Source organism: Coregonus clupeaformis, chromosome 10 (genome assembly GCF_020615455.1).
Source record: "Coregonus clupeaformis isolate EN_2021a chromosome 10, ASM2061545v1, whole genome shotgun sequence".
Classification (NCBI taxonomy): Eukaryota; Metazoa; Chordata; class Actinopteri; order Salmoniformes; family Salmonidae; genus Coregonus; species Coregonus clupeaformis.
Window position 1 is genome coordinate 17,728,405 of NC_059201.1, and position 18,922 is coordinate 17,747,326.

Here is an 18,922-nt window from a genome sequence, read left to right on the forward strand (position 1 = left end):
CCCAAAATGTGAATGTAATTTTCTTTCCACTTGTATAAGTAATCCAGAGTGGTTAATGCCATGAAAAACTGGAAGGAGAGTCATAGGTAGCCTTGGTGGAATTTTCCAGAAGGGTACATATCTGGGCCAGCTTCTCTCTTGGCTCTGGGCATCACACCTGCTGTAGCAGCGGGATGGGGACGTTGGAAGATGACAAAGTAGGTGAGCGTGTCCCCTCCTTTAAGAACACCATGTCTTGTATTCTCCTCTCTCGATACACACAGTAAGACACAACCGTCACAGCTAAAGGCAAAATTAACTTCCTCCTCCTCTTCCCTTTTTGTTTTACATTCAGGCATTCTGAGGGACGGCTATGTATAGTAGGAGAGTGGCAGCGAGGACTCCAGGGTAAGTCTGAATGGTGAGTGATGCACATCCAGATATAGGGCACGTTCCTCTGCCCAGGCGTTGCTGACGCCTGCCAGATCTTATAATGCCTGGATAGGTATTTTACGTATCAGCTAACCACATCATATGTTATAGCAATCTGTCAGTCGATGACACAGTCGATGACACAGTCGATGACGTGGCACGCAATCATTGGTTGATACATGCAAAGTCTGAGCAGGGGAACGCGACCACAGTCTCAACAACCACCCAAGATGGCCACTGCTATAAAACTGTGGCTTCCTCCATGGCGTTCACCCATCTGGATAGAGAAAAAAGTGCTCACTGTAATAACATTGTAATAACAATCTGATTGTTGTGTTGATGCTGTTGTCAATGTGAGTCACGCCTATGAGGTTACTGAATGAGGCCTGTAAGTGGGTGGGGCCAGGAGTTTTACCTCACCATGTAAAAAGACTAAAGGCTATAACTTGGGCCCATAGTTTCTCCTGGTCAGATAATGTGGTCATAAAATAAACCTAAAAAGGTGCAGCGCAGGGCTCACCTCTTAGCAGTGTGGTTGTCCTCGGCCTTAAAGGTGTAGTACAGGGTCTTCTTGTGGTACAGCTCAAAGACGTTAGTAGTCTCCTCTCCACCTGGCCTGTCAGGCAGCTTCACTGTGAAGCCCAACAAAGGCAAACTCTCAGATGCCACCTTCTCCTAGAGAGAGAGAGAGAGAGAGAGAGAGAGAGAGAGAGAGAGAGAGAGAGTAATATAGACAGAACGAGACCGACATAGTCTTCAGGGTGTAGATTGTCTGGGTTTTGTGTAGGGGTGTAACGGTTCACCAAACCAATGGTTCGGTACGTATTGCGGTCACAGTTCGGTTTCGGTACAGCGAGAAAATGAAATGCCAACAGTTACTGTAGTTAATTTTTGTTTATTTTATCAAATACAAAGTGTTGGTATTCCTGATTCTATATACAGTACCAGTCAAAAGTTTGGACACACCTACTCATTCCAGGGTTTTTCTTTATTTTTACTATTTTCTACATTGTAGAATAATAGTGATTTTTTTATTTTTATTTCACCTTAATTTAACCAGGTAAGCCAGTTGAGAACAGGTTCTCATTTACAACTGCGACCTGGCCAAGATAAAGCAAAGTAGTGCAATAAAAACAACACAGAGTTACATATGAGGTAAAAAAAACATAAAGTCAGAAATACAACAGAAAATATATATACAGTGTGTGCAAATGTAGCATGTTATGGAGGTAAGGCAATAAATAGGCTATAGTGCAGAATAATTACAATAGTATTAACACTGGAATGCTAGATGTGCAAGAGATTATGTGCAAATAGAGATACTGGGGTGCAAAAGAGCAAAATAAATAACAATATAGGGATGAGGTAGTTGGGTGGGCTAATTTCAGATGGGCTGTGTACAGATGCAGTGATCGGTAAGGTGCTCTGACAACTGATGCTTAAAGTTATTGAGGGAGATAAGAGTCTCCAGCTTCAGAGATTTTTGCAATTCGTTCCAGTCATTGGCAGCAGAGAACTGGAAGGAATGGCGGCCAAAGGAGGTGTTGGCTTTGGGAATGACCAGTGAGATATACCTGCTGGAGCGCAGACTACGGGTGGGTGCTGCTATGGTGACCAATGAGCTAAGATAAGGCGGGATTTGCCTAGCAGTGATTTATAGATGGCCTGGAGCCAGTGGGTTTGACGACGAACATGTAGTGAGGACCAGCCAACAAGAGCGTACAGGTCACAGTGGTGGGTAGTGTATGGGGCTTTGGAGACAAAACGGATGGCACTGTGATAGACTACATCCAATTTGCTGAGTAGAGTGTTGGAGGCTATTTTGTAAATGACATCGCGAAGTCAAGGATCGGTAGGATAGTCAGTTTTACGAGGGCATGTTTGGCAGCATGAGTGAAGGAGGCTTTGTTGCGAAATAGGAAGCCGATTCTAGATTTAACTTTGGATTGGAGATTCTTTATGTGAGTCTGGAAGTTGAGTTTACAGTCTAACCAGACACCTAGATATTTGTAGTTGTCCACATACTCTAGGTCAGACCCGTCGAGAGTGGTGATTCTAGTCGGGTGGGCGGGTGCTAGCAGCGTTCGATTGAAAAGCATGCATTTAGTTTTACTAGTGTTTAAGAGCAGTTGAAGGCTACTGAAGGATTGTTGTATGGCATTGAAGCTCGTTTGGAGGTTTGTTAACAAAGTGTCCAATGAAGGGCCAGATGTATACAAAATGGTGTCGTCTGCGTAGAGGTGGATCTGAGAGTCACCAGCAGCAAGAGCGACATCATTGATATACACGGAGAAAAGTGTCGGCCCAAGAATTGAACCCTGTGGCACCCCCATAGAGACTGCCATAGGTCCAGACAACAGGCCCTCCGATTTGACACACTGAACTCTATCTGAGAAGTAGTTGGTGAACCAGGCGAGGCAGTCATTTGAGAAACCAAGGCTATTTAGTCTGCCAATAAGAATGCGGTGGTTGACAGAGTCGAAAGCCTTGGCCAGGTCGATGAAGACGGCTGCACAGTACTGTCTATTATCAATCGCGGTTATAATATCGTTTAGGACCTTGAGCGTGGCTGAAGTGCACCCGTGACCAGCTCGGAAACCGGATTGCATAGCGGAGAAGGTACGGTGGTATTGGAAATGGTCGATGATCTGTTTGTTAACTTGGCTTTCGAATACTTTCGAAAGGCAGGGCAGGATGGATATAGGTCTGTAGCAGTTTGGATCTAGAGTGTCACCCCCTTTGAAGAGGGGGATGACCGCGGCAGCTTTCCAATCTCTGGGGATCTCAGACGTTATGAAGAGAGGTTGAACAGACTAGTAATAGGGGTTGCGACAATTTCGGCGGCTAGTTTTAGAAAGAAAGGGTCCAGATTGTCTAGCCCAGCTGATTTGTAGGGGTCCAGATTTTGCAGCGCTTTCAAAACATCAGCTGTCTGAATTTGTGTGAAGGAGAAGCGGGGGGGGCATGGGCAAGTTGCAGCAGAGGGTGCAGAGTTGGTGGCCAGGTTAGTGGTAGCCAGATGGAAAGCATGGCCAGCTGTAGCAAAATGCTTGTTGAAATTCTCGATTATTGTAGATTTTTCGGTGGTGATAGTGTTTCCTAGCCTCAGTGCAGTGGGCAGCTGGGAGGAAGTGCTCTTATTCTCCATGGACTTTACAGTGTCCCAAAACTTTTTGGAGTTAGTGCTACAGGATGCAAATTTCTGTTTGAAAAAGTTAGCCTTTGCTTTCCTGACTGCTTGTGTATATTGGTTCCTAACTTCCATGAAAAGTTGCATATCGCGGGGCTATTTGATGCTAATGCTGTACGCCACAGGATGTTTTTGTGCTGGTCAAGGGCAGTCAAGTCTGAGGAGAACCAGGGGCTATATCGGTTCTTAGTTCTGTATTTTTTGAATGGGGCATGTTTATTTAAGATTGAGAGGAAATTACTTTTAAGGAACAACCAGGCATCCTCTACTGACGGAATGAGATCTATATCCATCCAGGATACCTGGGCCAGGTCAATTAGGAAGGCCTCCTCGCTAAAGTGTTTTAGGGAGCGTTTGACAGTGATGAGGGTGGTCGTTTGACCGCGGACCCGTTACGGACACAGGCAATAAGGCAGTGATCGCTGAGATCCTGGTTGAAGACAGCTGAGGTGTATTTAGAGGGTATGTTAGTCAGGATGATATCTATGAGGGTACCCATGTTTAAGGATTTAGGGTTGTACCTGGTAGGTTCGATTGATAATTTGCGTGAGGTTGAGGGCATCTAGCTTGGATTGTAGGATGGCTGGGGTATTAAGCATATCCCAATTTAGGTCACCAAGCAGTACAAACTCTGAGGATAAATGGGGGGCAATCAATTCACATATGGTGTCCAGGGCACAGCTGGGGGCTGAGGGGGTCTGTAGCAAGCGGCAACAGTGAGAGACTTATTTCTGGAAAGGTGGATTTTTTTGAAGTAGAAGCTCAAACTGTTTGGGCACAGACCTGGATAGTATGATAGAGCTCTGCAGTCTATCTCTACAGTAGATTGCAACTCCACCCCCTTTGGCAGTTCTATCTAGACGGAAAATGTTATAGTTGGGGATGGAAATTTCAGAATTTTTGGTGGCCTTCCTGAGCCAGGATTCAGACACTGCTAGAACATCAGGGTTGGCAGAGTGTGCTAACGCAGTGAATAACTCAAACTTAGGAAGTAGACTTCTGATATTTATGTGCAAGAAACCAAGACTTTTGCGATTACAGAAGTCAACAAATGATAGCTCCTGGGGAGTAGGAGTGATACTGGGGGCTACAGGGCCTGGGTTAGCCTCTACATCACCAGAGGAACAGAGGAGGACTAGAATAAGGATACGGCTAAAGCCTTTAAGAACTGGTCTTCTAGTGCGTTGGGTACATAGAATAAAGGGGGCAGATTTCCGGGTGTTATAGAAAAGACATCAAAACTATGAAATAACACATATGGAATCATGTAGTAACCCAAAAAGTGTTAAACAAATCAAAATATATTTTTTATTTGAGATTCTTCAAAGTAGCCAACCTTTGCCTTGATGACAGCTTTGCACACTCTTGGCATTCTCTCAACCAGCTTCATGAGGAATGCTTTTCCAACAGTCTTGAAGGAGTTCCCACATATGCTGAGCATTTGTTGGCTGCTTTTCCGTCACTCTGCGGTCCAACTCATCACAAACCATCTCTATTGGGTTGAGGTCGGGTGATTGTGGAGTCCAGGTCATCTGATGCAGCACTCCACCACTCTTTGCCTTGGTAAAATAGCCCTTACACAGCCTGGACGTGTGTTGGGTCATTGTCCTGTTGAAAAACAAATGATAGTCCCACTAAGCCCAAACCAGATGGGATGGCGTATTGCTGCAGAATGCTGTGGTAGCCATGCTGGTTAAGTGTGCCTTGAATTCTAAAGAAATCACTGACAGTGTCACCAGCAAAGCACCCCCACACCCTCACACCTCCTCCTCCATGCTTCACGGTGGGAACCACACATGCAGAGATCATCCCTTCACCTACTCTGCATCTCACAAAGACATGGCGGTTGGAATGAAAAATCTCAAATTTGGATTCATCAGACCAAAGGACATATTTCCACCGGTCTAATGTCCATTGCTCGTGTTTCTTGGCCCAAGCAAGTCTCTTCTTATTATTGGTGTCCTTTAGTAGTGGTTTCTTTGCAGCAATTCGACCGTGAAGGCCTGATTCATGCAGTCTCCTCTGAACAGTTGATGTTGAGATGTGTCTGTTACTTGAACTCTGTGAAGCATTTATTTGGGCTGCAAACTGAGGTGCAGTTAACTCTAATGAACTTATCCTCTGCAGCAGAGGTAACTCTGGGTCTTCCTTTCCTGTTGCAGTCCTCATGAGATCCAGTTTCATCATAGCGCTTGATTGTTTTTGCGACTGCACTTGAAGAAACTTTCAAAGTTCTTGAAATGTTCCGTATTGACGGACCTTCATGTCTTAAAGTAATGATGGACTGTTGTTTCTCTTTGCTTATTTGAGCTGTTCTTGCCATAATATGGACTTGGTCTTTTACCAAATAGGGCTATCTTCTGTATACTAACCCTACCTTGTTTCAACATAACTGATAGGCTCAAATAAATTCCACAAATTACCTTTTAAGAAGGCACACCTGTTAATTGAAATGCATTCCAGGTGACTACCTCGTGAAGCTGGTTGAGAGAATGCCAAGAGTGTGCAAAGCTGTCATCAAGGCAAAGGGTGGCTACTTTGAAGAATCTCAAATATAAAATATATTTTGATTTGTTTAACAACTTTATGATTCCATATATATTATTTCATAGTTTTGATTTCTTCACTATTATTCTACAATGTAGTAAATAGTAAAAATAAAGAACAACCCTGGAATGAGTAGGTGTGTCCAAACACAAGATTACTCATCAACAACACTAAGATAAAGTGCAATATGCATGTGAAATCAATATGTAAACATGGCTCAGACATTGTATAGGCCTATGCTATAATGTTTTCTTACAAAGAGAAAAAGATTGGCACTTGTGTGACTTCTCATAAAGGGGGCGTGTCTGTGGCACGGTAATTCTCATTTCCCACTCCGGGTTAATGTGATGGGCTATCACTGTTAAGTAGCTCTCTGTAGCCCTGGAGGTCCATCCATCTGTAGTAAGCGCAACACAGGGTGCAATGGCCAATTCATTGACAACTTCGGCTTTAGCTTGCTTATATAGAGCGGGTACTATCTGTTTGCTGAAATCGCTCGAGGACTTTCATGAGGTGCTGAACATTGGTGTAACGCAATTTCTCAGGAATCTACCGCAAGTTCAGAGCCCCCCTTTCCTAAAATACAAAATCGAATGTGTCAGCCAGACAGCCTCTCACAAAGTATTGACTACCGATCGCTGTCCCATGGTGCTGAAATTGCGACATGTCTATGCAGCTGCCTATCGAATCGATGATAGGCTTTCTGTGGTGCCAGGGCATATAGCCTATAGCTTTGCTTTAGCTAATGGAAAAATGTTGATTGGTAGGCCTATTTGGTAATAATTTTCTCATGTTAAGCCTAACATTTCTGCATGTGTCTGGCCGACATATCAGTATGGATGACGGATCACCACCTCAAGCTGAACCCTGGCAAGACGGAGCTGCTCTTCCTCCCGGGGAAGGACTGCCCGTTCCATGATCTCGCCATCACGGTTGACAACTCCGTTGTGTCCTCCTCCCAGAGTGCGAAGAGCCTTGGCGTGACCCTGGACAACACCCTGTCGTTCTCCGCTAACATCAAGGCGGTGACCCGATCCTGCAGGTTCATGCTCTACAACATTCGGAGAGTACGACCCTGCCTTACACAGGAAGCGGCACAGGTCCTAATCCAGGCACTTGTCATCTCCCGTCTGGATTACTGCATCCGTTACAAGACCATGGTGCTTGCCTATGGAGCAGTGAGGGGAACGGCACCTCCGTACCTTCAGGCTCTGATCAGTTCCTACACCCAAACGAGGGCATTGCGTTCATCCACCTCTGGCCTGCTGGCTCCCCTTCCTCTGCGGAAGCATTGGTCCCGCTCAGCCCAGTCAAAACTGTTCGCTGCTCTGGCACCCCAATGGTGGAACAAGCTCCCTCACGACGCCAGGACAGCGGAGTCACTCACCACCTTCCGGAGACATTTGAAACCCCACCTCTTTAAGGAATACCTGGGATAGGATGAAGTAATCCTTCTAGCCCCCCCCCCCCCCAAAAAAAAATAGGGTGGCTATAGGGTGAATGCACCAATTTGTAAGTCGCTCTGGATAAGAGCGTCTGCTAAATGACTTAAATGTAAATGTAAATTTCACGAAGCTATACACAGTCTTGCAATGCTGACATTTAGACTGTTGGCTGGTGGCAACAATGTAATTACTTGTTCAGTAATTAAAGTTGGAAAATCAAACAATGCACATTGTAACATTTATTTTCGATGCAACAGCATACTAATCAGCTACCAATTAATTTGTTCATATATATACACACACAACTGTCCTATATAGGCTACCTGACCCTGCATGACATCGGTCGTCCTCGTGCTCTCTCCCAGCTTGGATAGAAAGTTGTTGTGCGTAACACCAGTCTATTAATCCCAAATTATACAGTCAATCCACCCGCAAAAAACGAGTTTACTAGGGATTGTTTCATTATGCAGTGTAACCTATAGCTATATACAGTATTAAGCTGCTATTTAGCTGCTATTTATAAACTTTTTATAAAAATTACAAATAGCCTAACAATTCTCCTGAAGTATTCCTTGCTGCCTCTCTCTCTGTGTCTGTGTCTCTTTTTCTCTTAGAAAAAAGTTTCTCTGTGTCTGTGCTCTTCTCGCTCTCTGTTTTGATTCTACGTAGAGGGCTTTAGTAGCTACAGTATGGCCTTGAATGTTTGTGCGCAAATGTTTTCACCACTGCATGTAGGCATAGGTTGCGGCCCAACTGTTTTCTATACTAAGTATTGACAACCCAGACAGTCTTTCCTGAGACATTGTGCATTATATGTCCATTGCGCTGCACACAATTTAAACTTAGTCTTGAATGATGCATGCCAAGATATACCAGAGATAAGGGACTGCTGATATTGCAACCACACAACTCAAACGCCGGTTCACCAGTATGAACGAAATAGCAAACCGCTTTTTTTGTTTAAGCCCTGAAGAACTGTTGTCCGCTAAAGCTGATAACCTGTTTGCATCTGCCAATTTATTGTCTGTCCAGTATCCAGACGACCTCTCCTCAGAGATTCATATTCAGTTAATCTTTTTCTGTAACGTGTTGACGCCGGCAATTAAGTAGAATGAGAGGCTCAATTAAAGATGTTGCAGAACTAAAACTAATAAAGAACTACCTAAGAAGCATTATGACCGATGACAGGCGCATGGGCCCCCAGAGCTCCTGGGCCCCCCCGCCTTGTGGGGGCTGCGGGTATCCGGTACACCAGTGGTGCTGAAAACCCCTGTTCTCAACCACCGAGAATGGCCCGGTCAGAATCAATTGCGAAGGGCTGCTTGAATGCAGAGTGGAGAGGAAGTTGTGTTGATGTTTTTTTGCGTTTCAATCTGGATCCGGTGGTAGGAATACTGGGATGATGTCGGCATAAATGTGTCAACATGTTTCAGCTGCATAGGCTATTCTCGTTGAGCAGTGGCGACATAATCTCTCTGTTCATCGCCGTTGTAATCTACTGGGAAGACAAAATGTTCCCAAACTGGAGATTTAAAGGATGATAGAGGATCCTCCTGGTTTATCAACCCCACCACTCGCCATCGTACAGAACTAGTTCCCGGCTGTGCCTCACAAAATGAGTTTGAAATGCGCCAATTAATATTCAAATTTTGATTACAAAGTACGCATAGGCTCAAGTTATTTTTTATGATCAGATTTACACACAGTTTAGGAATAGCCTATATTGTTTTATGTATTCATTCATGTTCACAGTGCCCACTGAACAGATGTCCCCATACCGAACGGTTCGGTACGAATATGTGTATGGTTAAACACCTGTCCCGTTACTCTCCTAGTTTTGTGGGCATTCACAAACTAAAAAAGTAAACCTATACTAGAGAAACTCTATGCTCTTGCTCCATCTGAGTTGGGTATGTGTACATTACAGATTTACAGGGAGAGGTGTTGAAGGGGTGAGGTGTGTGTGAGGGTTCAGGTTTAAGGGGAGCGTGTGTTCCCCCTCACCTCGCGGGCCTGGTAGGTGTAAAGCACCTTGTCTTTGAGTTGGAACCACAGCCTCTTCCAGTTCCTCTTGCTCCTCTTACTGCGCTGTAGAGTCCCACTCATAGAGCCCTCCTCTGACAAGCTTACCTAGAGACAACACAGGAACAGAGATATTAGTTAGATACATAACAGTGCAAAGGGAAAAGTATACTGCCACTAACTCAGTACAACCAAGGTGCATGAATTGAAGACCAAAATTATTGATATTTTCAGCCACTTATAATTTGCAGAATTTTCTATAATAATTTTCTTATACTGATAGAATCTTATAATTATCTTATAATTCTAACATCATAATTTGAGTCCAATAATAAAGCAGCACTTTTCAGATAGATAACAGTACAGGACTGAGTAATGTAGCTACAGAAGGATGTGGACAATGGCTTTCACAATGTCAACCTCAACCAATTCCCTGTTCATTTGGTAGAATAGTAGTGGTGTGTGTGTGTGGTTACTTGGCTCAGAGATGCGGTGCCCTTGCGGTGTCTCCACAGGCTGGGAGGGTGAATGTTCTGGAAGACGGCAGAGAGTGGGCGGCTGGAGCGGTGTTTAGAACGAGGACTGTCAGTACAACTCGCCCCAGACACATCTCCTCCTATGGAGACAGAGAACACCTTAATACTGGACTCACACACATTCAATGTGCTCCAGTAGTCAAGGGGGGGCATATACAGTACAGTATAGTACAGTACAGTATGGTATAGTACAATATAGTACAGTACAGTTTAGTACAATACAGTAAAAGGCAGGAGGCGTAGTGTACCTCTCTTCTTGAGCTCGCTGTAACAGTGGTCACACACTTTGGCCATGCGGTCCTTCAGGTACTTCAGAGGGTATCTGTTCCTGGAGCAGCTCCGACACACAATCTGAGTACAGCAGGACGAAAATCAGAACACGTCAGAACACTAAACACACAGAGGTCAGACCATATACTACCATACACTCCAGCCACGTCATCCTGCACAAAACTAGGCTTTTAGGTAACATAGCCATGCCTTTAAAAAGAAAGTAATTCCGTGTGTGAGAGAGACTCACCCTCCCGCAGGCATGGCAGTGGTGTCTGCGCAGTGTGAGGCTGAAGTCTGAGGTGCAGTTCATACACATCATCACATGGGATACAGGCACCAGAGTAGGAGCCTTCTCCCCCAGGGACAGACACAGACGCTCTCTGGCCTGGGAGAGAGAAAGGACAATATAGCTTCACCAGACTTCACAGTCACACTGAGGAGACAGGCTGCAATGTAGCCTACAGACACCTGCAATGCTATGTAACCTTAGTAAATGTATGAGTATTGGTTCGCTATTGTCATTGAGTGGGGAGCATAACTATGTTATTGCTAAAATTGGTAACATGACTTTTATGTAGGCTCTGTCTTCCAGTCAAAGTCCTCCTCACCTCTCCAGAGCAGCTGCTGAAAGTTCCAGGTCCTCTGGCATGGTCAGACACTGTCCGACTCAGAGTGTGGAACCAGTCCTCTCTCTCACTACAGGAGCTGCACAGGGACACACAGAGCACAGGTCATTAAGCCCTCTTACTGTACGTAGTCTCATATACCAGTAATGTCCCACTGGGCACAGACGTCAATTCAACGTCTATTCTACTTTGGTTCAACATAATGTCATTGAAATTATGTTGATTCAACCAGTGTGTGCCCAGTGGGGTGTTTGACTACATTACTTTTAGAGGAATAAATGGCCCGGAGTGGTCTAGATACGTGGTCAGGAAAAAACACTGACAGTACTTATAAAAGAGCCTAGAAGCCTGGCACAAGAGGCCTCACTATACTTAATTCACTGTTGAGACAGTACAATTGGTGACCACGAGAACTGTGAACCACAATCATTACACCGACCAAGGTTTATGAATTAGTGTGACCCACCTGGCTGCCAAGGTGATGGAGATGTCTGCTACCTCGATCCTCAGAGCATTCTGCACATTCTCTATGATGGGTTTACTGACCTGGAACATCAATCATCAATAGCACATTACATAGACTCATGACGAATCACTGAGAGAGAGGACAGATAGGTTTGAAAAGGGAAGAGAGAGAGAATGAGAGGATGGAGAGAGAGAGGGAGAGAGGAGATGGCGAGTGGCAAAGTGAGATGGTAGGGAGGTACAAAAAAGAAGTGATGGAGTGAAAATGACAGAGACAAAGTTCGAGAGAGAGGGGAAAAAATGTGAGAGAGGGGAATGAGTGACAGGGAGGGGGGGGGGAACTCCGACCTTCATCCCAGTCAGTGGGAGGCTGTTCTTCAGTCTGTATTTCCCGTCCTGCTGAGGGTAGGTGTACAACAGCACATCATTCATCTGTTAACACACAAACACACTCATTATTCACTGACAAGCGTCAGAATCAGACATACTTTCATTCTTTATCCTCAAAGCCAATGAACAAGATTATACTGTATACAAACGTTCCACTGATTCAGCTGTTGGATAGAACAAGTGCATGGAGAAATTAAACAATGTGAAATGCACACAGGTAGCCTGGCGGGTAGGAGCGTTGGGCCAGTAACCGAAAGGTTGCTGGATCGAATCCCAGAGCTGACAAGGTACAAAATCTGTCGTTCTGCCCAAAGCAGTTAACCCCCGGGCGCCGAAGGTGTGGATATCGATTAAGGCAGCCCTCCGCAACTCTCTGATTCAGAGCGGTTGGGTTAAATGTGGAAGACACATTTCAGTTGAATGCATTCAGTTGTACAACTGACTAGGTATCCCCCTTATTTTTTCCTTTCCTTCCAAATAGCAGGCTATTAAAATCCTTTTGACATTATGCCTGCATGCTAACTGACCACATGATGGCGTTCTAAACTAAGAGGAAACTATCAATTCCTTAAGGAGGAATTGGGCCGTTTTAGTGATCATAATTTCATCAGATTTTACAGTTTTATGTGTCTCAATGGGCGCGTTCGAGCGGATCACTTTTATCAAGACATTGACCAATGTTGGTCTATGCCTTTCAAAGTGTGTTGCATTAAGGGTATAAAAATTGTCCCACTTGCGACTTCATGTCGACTGCATGACCTTTACAACAACCATGTGATCAAAAGTCATGAACTTTAGACTGCAGTCAACTGGACATTTCTGCAGTTGCTACTCACCAACTGCAACTTGAGGTCGGAACCAAAGCATTGTGGGAGACAACCTTCTGTTTTCTTGGCAGCAAAAGGCACTACATGCTCATAAATGGTTGATGTCGCAACCTGTCATTGGTTATTAACAATGCATGTTTACTGTTTTGGGTGGATGACTATTTAGAGCTTAATACATCTTTATCCTTACAATCTACGTACATAGGCCTGCCTACATGTGATCCAAATTTCAAACATAAATAAATGAAATATGAATGAACAAGTACCCCAGACACCAGTCATGGGGTCAATACCAAGTGCATTTGACTGCTTGGCTTATTGCTTGGCATATTGTTTACCCAGTAACTGATGTGAACTGATGTACATGTAGTCTAATCCTTTTCATATTGTTTACCCAGTAACTGATGTGAACTGATGTACATGTAGTCTAATCCTTTTCATATTGTTTACCCAGTAACTGATGTGAACTGGTGTACATGTATAGTATTATCCTTTTTATCTACAGTGAGTGTTTTGTCCTTCATGTGATTGAATCAAATTCTGTTCTTTACATGCTTAATGACAAAAGCAACATACAGTTTGAGAATTAAAGAAATACACTGCAGGCTGTAGTGATGCTGACATGCAAACAATTACCATACAGTAAGAATCTTGGTGGACTCCATTTAATCACATCTGTTACAATTCCATGTTGCACAATCACAAATAATAATGAGGAAGGTACAAGGGCATGAAGTAACGGCAACAACAGAGCATATCCCATATGCTGCAAAAACACCTGTATGTTCTCATTGTAGTAGCTTATGCACTCACTACCTGGTTATATTTTGACAAAACCATCATAAAAATAGAAAACAAGTCCTGTGAATGTTAGAAAGAGCTTGGGCTGATATCTAATTTCCTTATCATCAGGATATTCATTCCTTGGACCATGTTGAGCTTTGTGTAGGAAAAGTGGAATTTCGATAACATCCACTTCATAGGCAATAACAAAAGCGAATTGTCGCGTTTCGTAGAAACAGCAGAAGTTGTCCGACTTACTGTCGGTGCATATGTACCTCCCCTGACTACTTTGGGCTTATCACTCAAACGCGCCCAATGTCACAACTCAAGATGTCTCCCTGTTCCCTTTCAGTCGGTCACTTGGTATAAAATACTATGGGGAGTCAACGACCAATCATATTCACCTGAAGAAAACTGAAATCACGCCCAACGGGCCAATGGATGCCGAGCCCGCCCTCGGAAGCCCCGCCTTCCTGGCTATAATACCGGGGCTCACATTCATTTAATCAATTTACAAACTTCTCAAGCACACAAAGACTACAAAGATTCGGCTCTGACTTAGGTGTCAGTTAGTGGGGAGAGAGTACTTGTCCCCCTAGATCAGGGTTATTCAACTATTACGAGGTCCGGAGCCTGCTGGTTTTCTGTTCTACCTGATAATTAATTGCACTTGCCTGGTGTCCCAGGTCTAAATCAGTCCCTGATTAGAGGGGAACAACGGGAAAACGCAGTGGAAATGGCTTTGAGGTCCAGAGTTGAGTTTGAGAGCCCTAGATGTTGCGAGTTTTGGGTCTTGTTATCAGTTTTTGTGTTTGCTAAAAGCTAACTACTTTCTGCTCTGCTTGTGTAGCTAATGCTTCCTTGCTTGGGTAGGATGGCCAGTGGTAAGAGTAAGTTCAGAAAGGCTAACCAGCTTAGTTTGAACCTCCAACTGTGCCCTAGGGCATTTGGTTTCACAATTAAAATTAAAGATACTCATGAGTGCTGTCCTTTTTGCCTGGGGTGGAAACATATTCAGGAGGCTTTGGCTCAGAGCAGTTTGTGTGACTATTGTCTCCGGCTGGGTTCAACTTCCATTGGGCGTCGGGCTGACTTTGTGAGAAAGATTGGGGCTGCTGGCGAAGGGTCTTCCAGTGAAGCGACCTCGGGAATGGGGTTGTCTGAGGCTGGGAGAGAGCAACAGCGGTGGTCAGAGTTGATAGGGGTGTCATCCCAGCCGAGTGAGGCTCATTCCGCTTTCTCTGGCAGTGTTCAGGATCCGGATTCCGGGGATGATATACTATCCCTGATTGGCTCTGGAGGGTTTTCAGAGTGTGAATTGGATGACATCAGTCCTGGGCAGCCTAAAGCCCAGGCTTTGGATTTGGCGGGGGAGAGTGAACCATTGGTGGTTAATGTGCCTTTGATGGAGCTGTGTTGTAGGACGGAAGATCACCTGGGGGCCGCCTTCTCCCCCGCAGTGGAGTTCCTCCAGGTTTAGAGTAAGGTATTTACCTCCTGTCCCTGCAGCGGTGAAGCATTGCTGACCCCTGTTTAAAGATTTTGCCGATGAGCTAAAGGCGTCCTGGGATTCCCCTCATTCAGCCAGGCTGGTGCTGCCAGGTTATGGCGAGTTCATGAATGGAGAAGGTATGGAGGAGGCGGGGCTTGTTTGTACACCGCCGATGGATGGAAAGCTGGCGAGTTACTTAGCTCCAGAGACTAACAAGGGGGCCAATCCTAGAATGGTGCTCTGGCGGATCAGCTGGACAAGTGTACCAGGCTGAGGGTGTGGCGGCCAGGTCGTTGAATGTGGTCACAATGCTGCAGATGTATCATATCAATTTGCTGCAGCAGCTGAATAGGACTGTGGAAGTGGCGAAGCCGGTATAAGAGCATCTCGACAAAATCCGTGCTACGGTTGATTTTGTGCTGCATCTGTCCCACTGTACTGTCCTGGCTATTGGGAAAAGTTACTGGTTGCCGAAGTCCCCGATCCCGGTGTGGGCTGGGTATCAGAACGACGGTACCACGAAAGCACATTGTTTCTACCCAAGGTTCCTCTGTGTTCAGGTGTATTGAGAGTGCGGTATAGTTCAGGTGTGGGCATAATAAACAGTTTCTTCCCCACATTCAGACACACGGTTGTCAAGGGTGGTGGATCCCCCTTCAGGAGATAATGTATGGGAGACTGGCAGCGTGCTCCATCCAGGGGCACAATTTCGCCATGGGTGATTAGGACGGTGACGAGGGGGTACGGTCTGCAGTTCACTGTGTGTCCTCCTCCTTTTCATGGCATCATCATGTCAATTGTCCTTGAGGTCCTTGTGCCTATCTTGAGAGAAGAGATTTCCTCTCTCCTTCAAAAGCAGGCTATTCCTGTGTCAGAAGTACAGAGCGCTTGGTACAGCCGGTACTTCTTAGTTCCCAAGAGCGATGGAATGGTCCGTCCCATCCTGGACCTCAAGGTTTGCAAGTTCAAAATGTTCACACTTCACTGGCTATTGCAGTCGGTGCATCCAAGTGATTGGTTCATGTCCATAGATCTGAAGAATGCGTATTTTCATGTGGCATCCTCCCCACAGAAAGTTTCGGAGGTTTCATTTCGAGGGTGTGGCATATGAGTTTCTGGTCCTGCCTTTCGGGCTCTCTCTATCGCCCCAAACCTTTTCTATGGTGGTGGAGACGACTTTGGCACCGGCGCGGTGCCAGTGGATCAGAGTATTGGCCTATCTGGACGATTGGCTGGTTGTAGCGGAGTCGAGGGAACAGGTGGAGCTCCACACTGCCACGCTGGTTTCCCATTTCAGTCTCTGGGGTTCATAATGAGCCACAAGAAAATGAGTTTGACTCTGGCTCAGCGCATTCAGTTTCTGGGTCTTGTTGTGGACTCGGTTCTGAATCATGCATTTTTGTCCCAACAGAGGAGGGTCGCATTCCGGCTCAGTCTGGCACGGTTTCAGCTGGGGAACTCAGTGCCTTTTCGCTTGTGCCTGTGGTTATTGGGTCTGATGGCCCCTATGATAGCTGTGGTGCCTCTGGGACTTATGTTGATTTGTCTGTTTCAGCACTGGGTGATTGCTACACATCTGGACGCATCTCGCCACTGCCATCGGTTGCTCAAGATATCCCCTCGTGCCTAAGGATGTTGACTCCTTGGACGGACCCGTGACTGCTGTTGCAGGGAGTTCTTATTGGCCGGGTAGTGTCCCGAAGGGTGATCACGACAGACGCATCCTTACTGGCATGGGGAGCACTGTGTGTAGGTTCCTCAGGAAAGAGGGATTTGGACAACAGCACAAAGGACACTGCATATCAATTACCTAAAGCTACTGACTGGTTTGCTAGCGCTGAGGCGTTTCCTTCCGATGTTGGAGGGCCAGCATGTATTGGTAAGGTCCGGCAACAGGACGGCGGTGGCGTACATCAACAGGCAGGTGGGGACGCGGTCTCTTTCTTTCCTAAACCTGGCCCATTATCTGCTCATATGGAGCAGTGCGCAGTTCCTGTCGTGCGCGCAGGGAGATGTATCTTCCCGGATTTCTCAAAGTGGGTGCGGTTCTACTTTCCGGGGGGGGTCCTATCTCTATGGAGTGGAGACTACACCCCTCAGTGGTTGCCCAGATATGGGACCAGTTCGGCAGGGCCGACGTAGATCTTTACGCATCACGAGAAAATGCGCATTGTCGTCTGTTCTTCTCAATGAGGGATCTGGGCGCTCCGTTGGGAACGGATGCTTTGGTGGCCTCGGACCCGTTTCAGTGGTCTTGGACCCTGCTCTATGAATTTCCTCCAGTGAACCTGATTCAGGCTACCGTGGAGAGGATCCTTTAGGAGGGTCTGTTGTTGATTCTGGTGGCTCCCCGTTGGTTCCCTGGTTCCCAGAGATCATACACCTGTCATCGGGATCTATTGTCCCAGGCGCACGGGAGAGTTTGGCACACACGACCGTAGATATGGGATCTGTGGGTCTGGCCCCTGAAAGGTTGAATTTGACAGCTAGGAATTTACCCTAGAACGTGAATACAACTATACAGTCGTCGTGTGCACCCTCTACAAGAGGGTATACAAAACATTAAGAACACCTTCTCTTTCCATGACATAGACTGACCAGGTGAATACAGGTGAAAGCTATGATCCCTTATTGTTGTCACTTGTTAAATCCACTTCAATCAGTGTAGATGAAGGGGAGGAGACAGGTTAAATAAGGATTCTTAAGCTTTGAGACAATTGAGACATGGATTGTGTATGTGTGACATCCAGAGGGTGAATGGGCAAGACCAAAAATGTAAGTGCCTTTGAACAGGGTATGGTAGTAGGTGCCAGGTACACCAGTTTGTGTCAAGAACTGCAACGCTGCTGGGTTTTTCACGCTCTACAGTTTCCTGTGTGTATCAAGAATGGTCCACCACCCAAAGGACATCCAGCCAACTTGACACAACTGTGGGAAGCATTGGATTCAACATGGGCCAGCATCCCTGTGGAATGTTTTCGACACCTTGTAGTCCATGTCCCGACGAATTGAGGCTGTTCTGAGGGCAAAAGGGGGGGGTTTCATGTAGGGATGGACGGCTCTACCCCGAGGTGTCATCATCTGGTGGTGCAGTTCCTGAAAGGCATGAGTCGGCTCAGACCAGTGGCACCGACCTGGGACCTTCAGGTGAATATGATTGGTGGTTGACTCCCCATAGTATGTTATACCTCGTTCCCTTCTTCAGGGAACTGTAGTTATATTCATAACTGTATGATTTTCTGATCGCATGACATGGCCCCTATCATCATTCTACTAGGGCCCTGAGCACACCATAACTCCACTTCCTGGACAAAGTCGAGAGTACTATGTTGCAGAAAAATACAAAATGGACAATTTATAGTTGTGTGTGTGATCATGAGTGGATTGACAGCATATAGCCTCAGTGTTTTATTCTTACATGTTAAAGGGATTTCCCACAAGCAGTTCCTACAGCTTTTCCTATAAATTTTATCCTGTTGGATGATATTTCCAAAATATGATTGAATGAATCGTCTTAGTGCTAATCCCTCTAGTTGGACAACAGTGACTTATAAAATATAAAAGTTGACTAATACTGGGGTATAAGTAGATGTAAACAAAGGTCATTGGTCATTCGAGGATAGGCATAATTTGGGATTAGTTTTACATTTTCAGATTATATATTTCTTTAAAGCTAGAATCCGCAGTTGAAACAATAACAAAGCGGCCGCCCCGTCTCTGTTTTGGTAAAAGGCTGAGGGATGGGCCTGGGGAAATGTAACCACTCTCAAATTCATAGACAGAGCTATGGACTGACTGACCATTCATGATATCAAAATTATAGTTTTGAGGCTATGTTTTGAGGATACAGTGTTTGTTTACATTTACTTTGTTTACAAACATTGGAGTTAAACAACCTTATATTTGGGGTTCTGA

The 18,922-nt window shown here is 45.4% G+C and overlaps 1 protein-coding gene across 2 annotated transcripts in view; it reads right to left on the minus strand.

Moving 5' to 3' along the window:
* Positions 1-499: 499 nt before the first annotated feature.
* The window catches only part of LOC121575242 (FYVE, RhoGEF and PH domain-containing protein 5), a 74,543-nt gene continuing 56,120 nt past the window's right edge, over positions 500-18,922 (minus strand). For both annotated transcript variants that reach the window (XM_045222865.1, XM_041888211.2), the window contains exons 13-21: positions 11,864-11,947; positions 11,517-11,596; positions 11,033-11,129; positions 10,672-10,809; positions 10,400-10,502; positions 10,092-10,231; positions 9,625-9,723; positions 932-1,086; positions 500-688 (exon numbers count right to left, since the gene is read on the minus strand). In XM_045222865.1, coding sequence (XP_045078800.1) covers positions 652-688; positions 932-1,086; positions 9,625-9,723; positions 10,092-10,231; positions 10,400-10,502; positions 10,672-10,809; positions 11,033-11,129; positions 11,517-11,596; positions 11,864-11,947 — 933 coding nt within the window. In that variant the 3' untranslated portion in view covers positions 500-651. The remainder of the gene's footprint in view (positions 689-931; positions 1,087-9,624; positions 9,724-10,091; positions 10,232-10,399; positions 10,503-10,671; positions 10,810-11,032; positions 11,130-11,516; positions 11,597-11,863; positions 11,948-18,922) is intronic.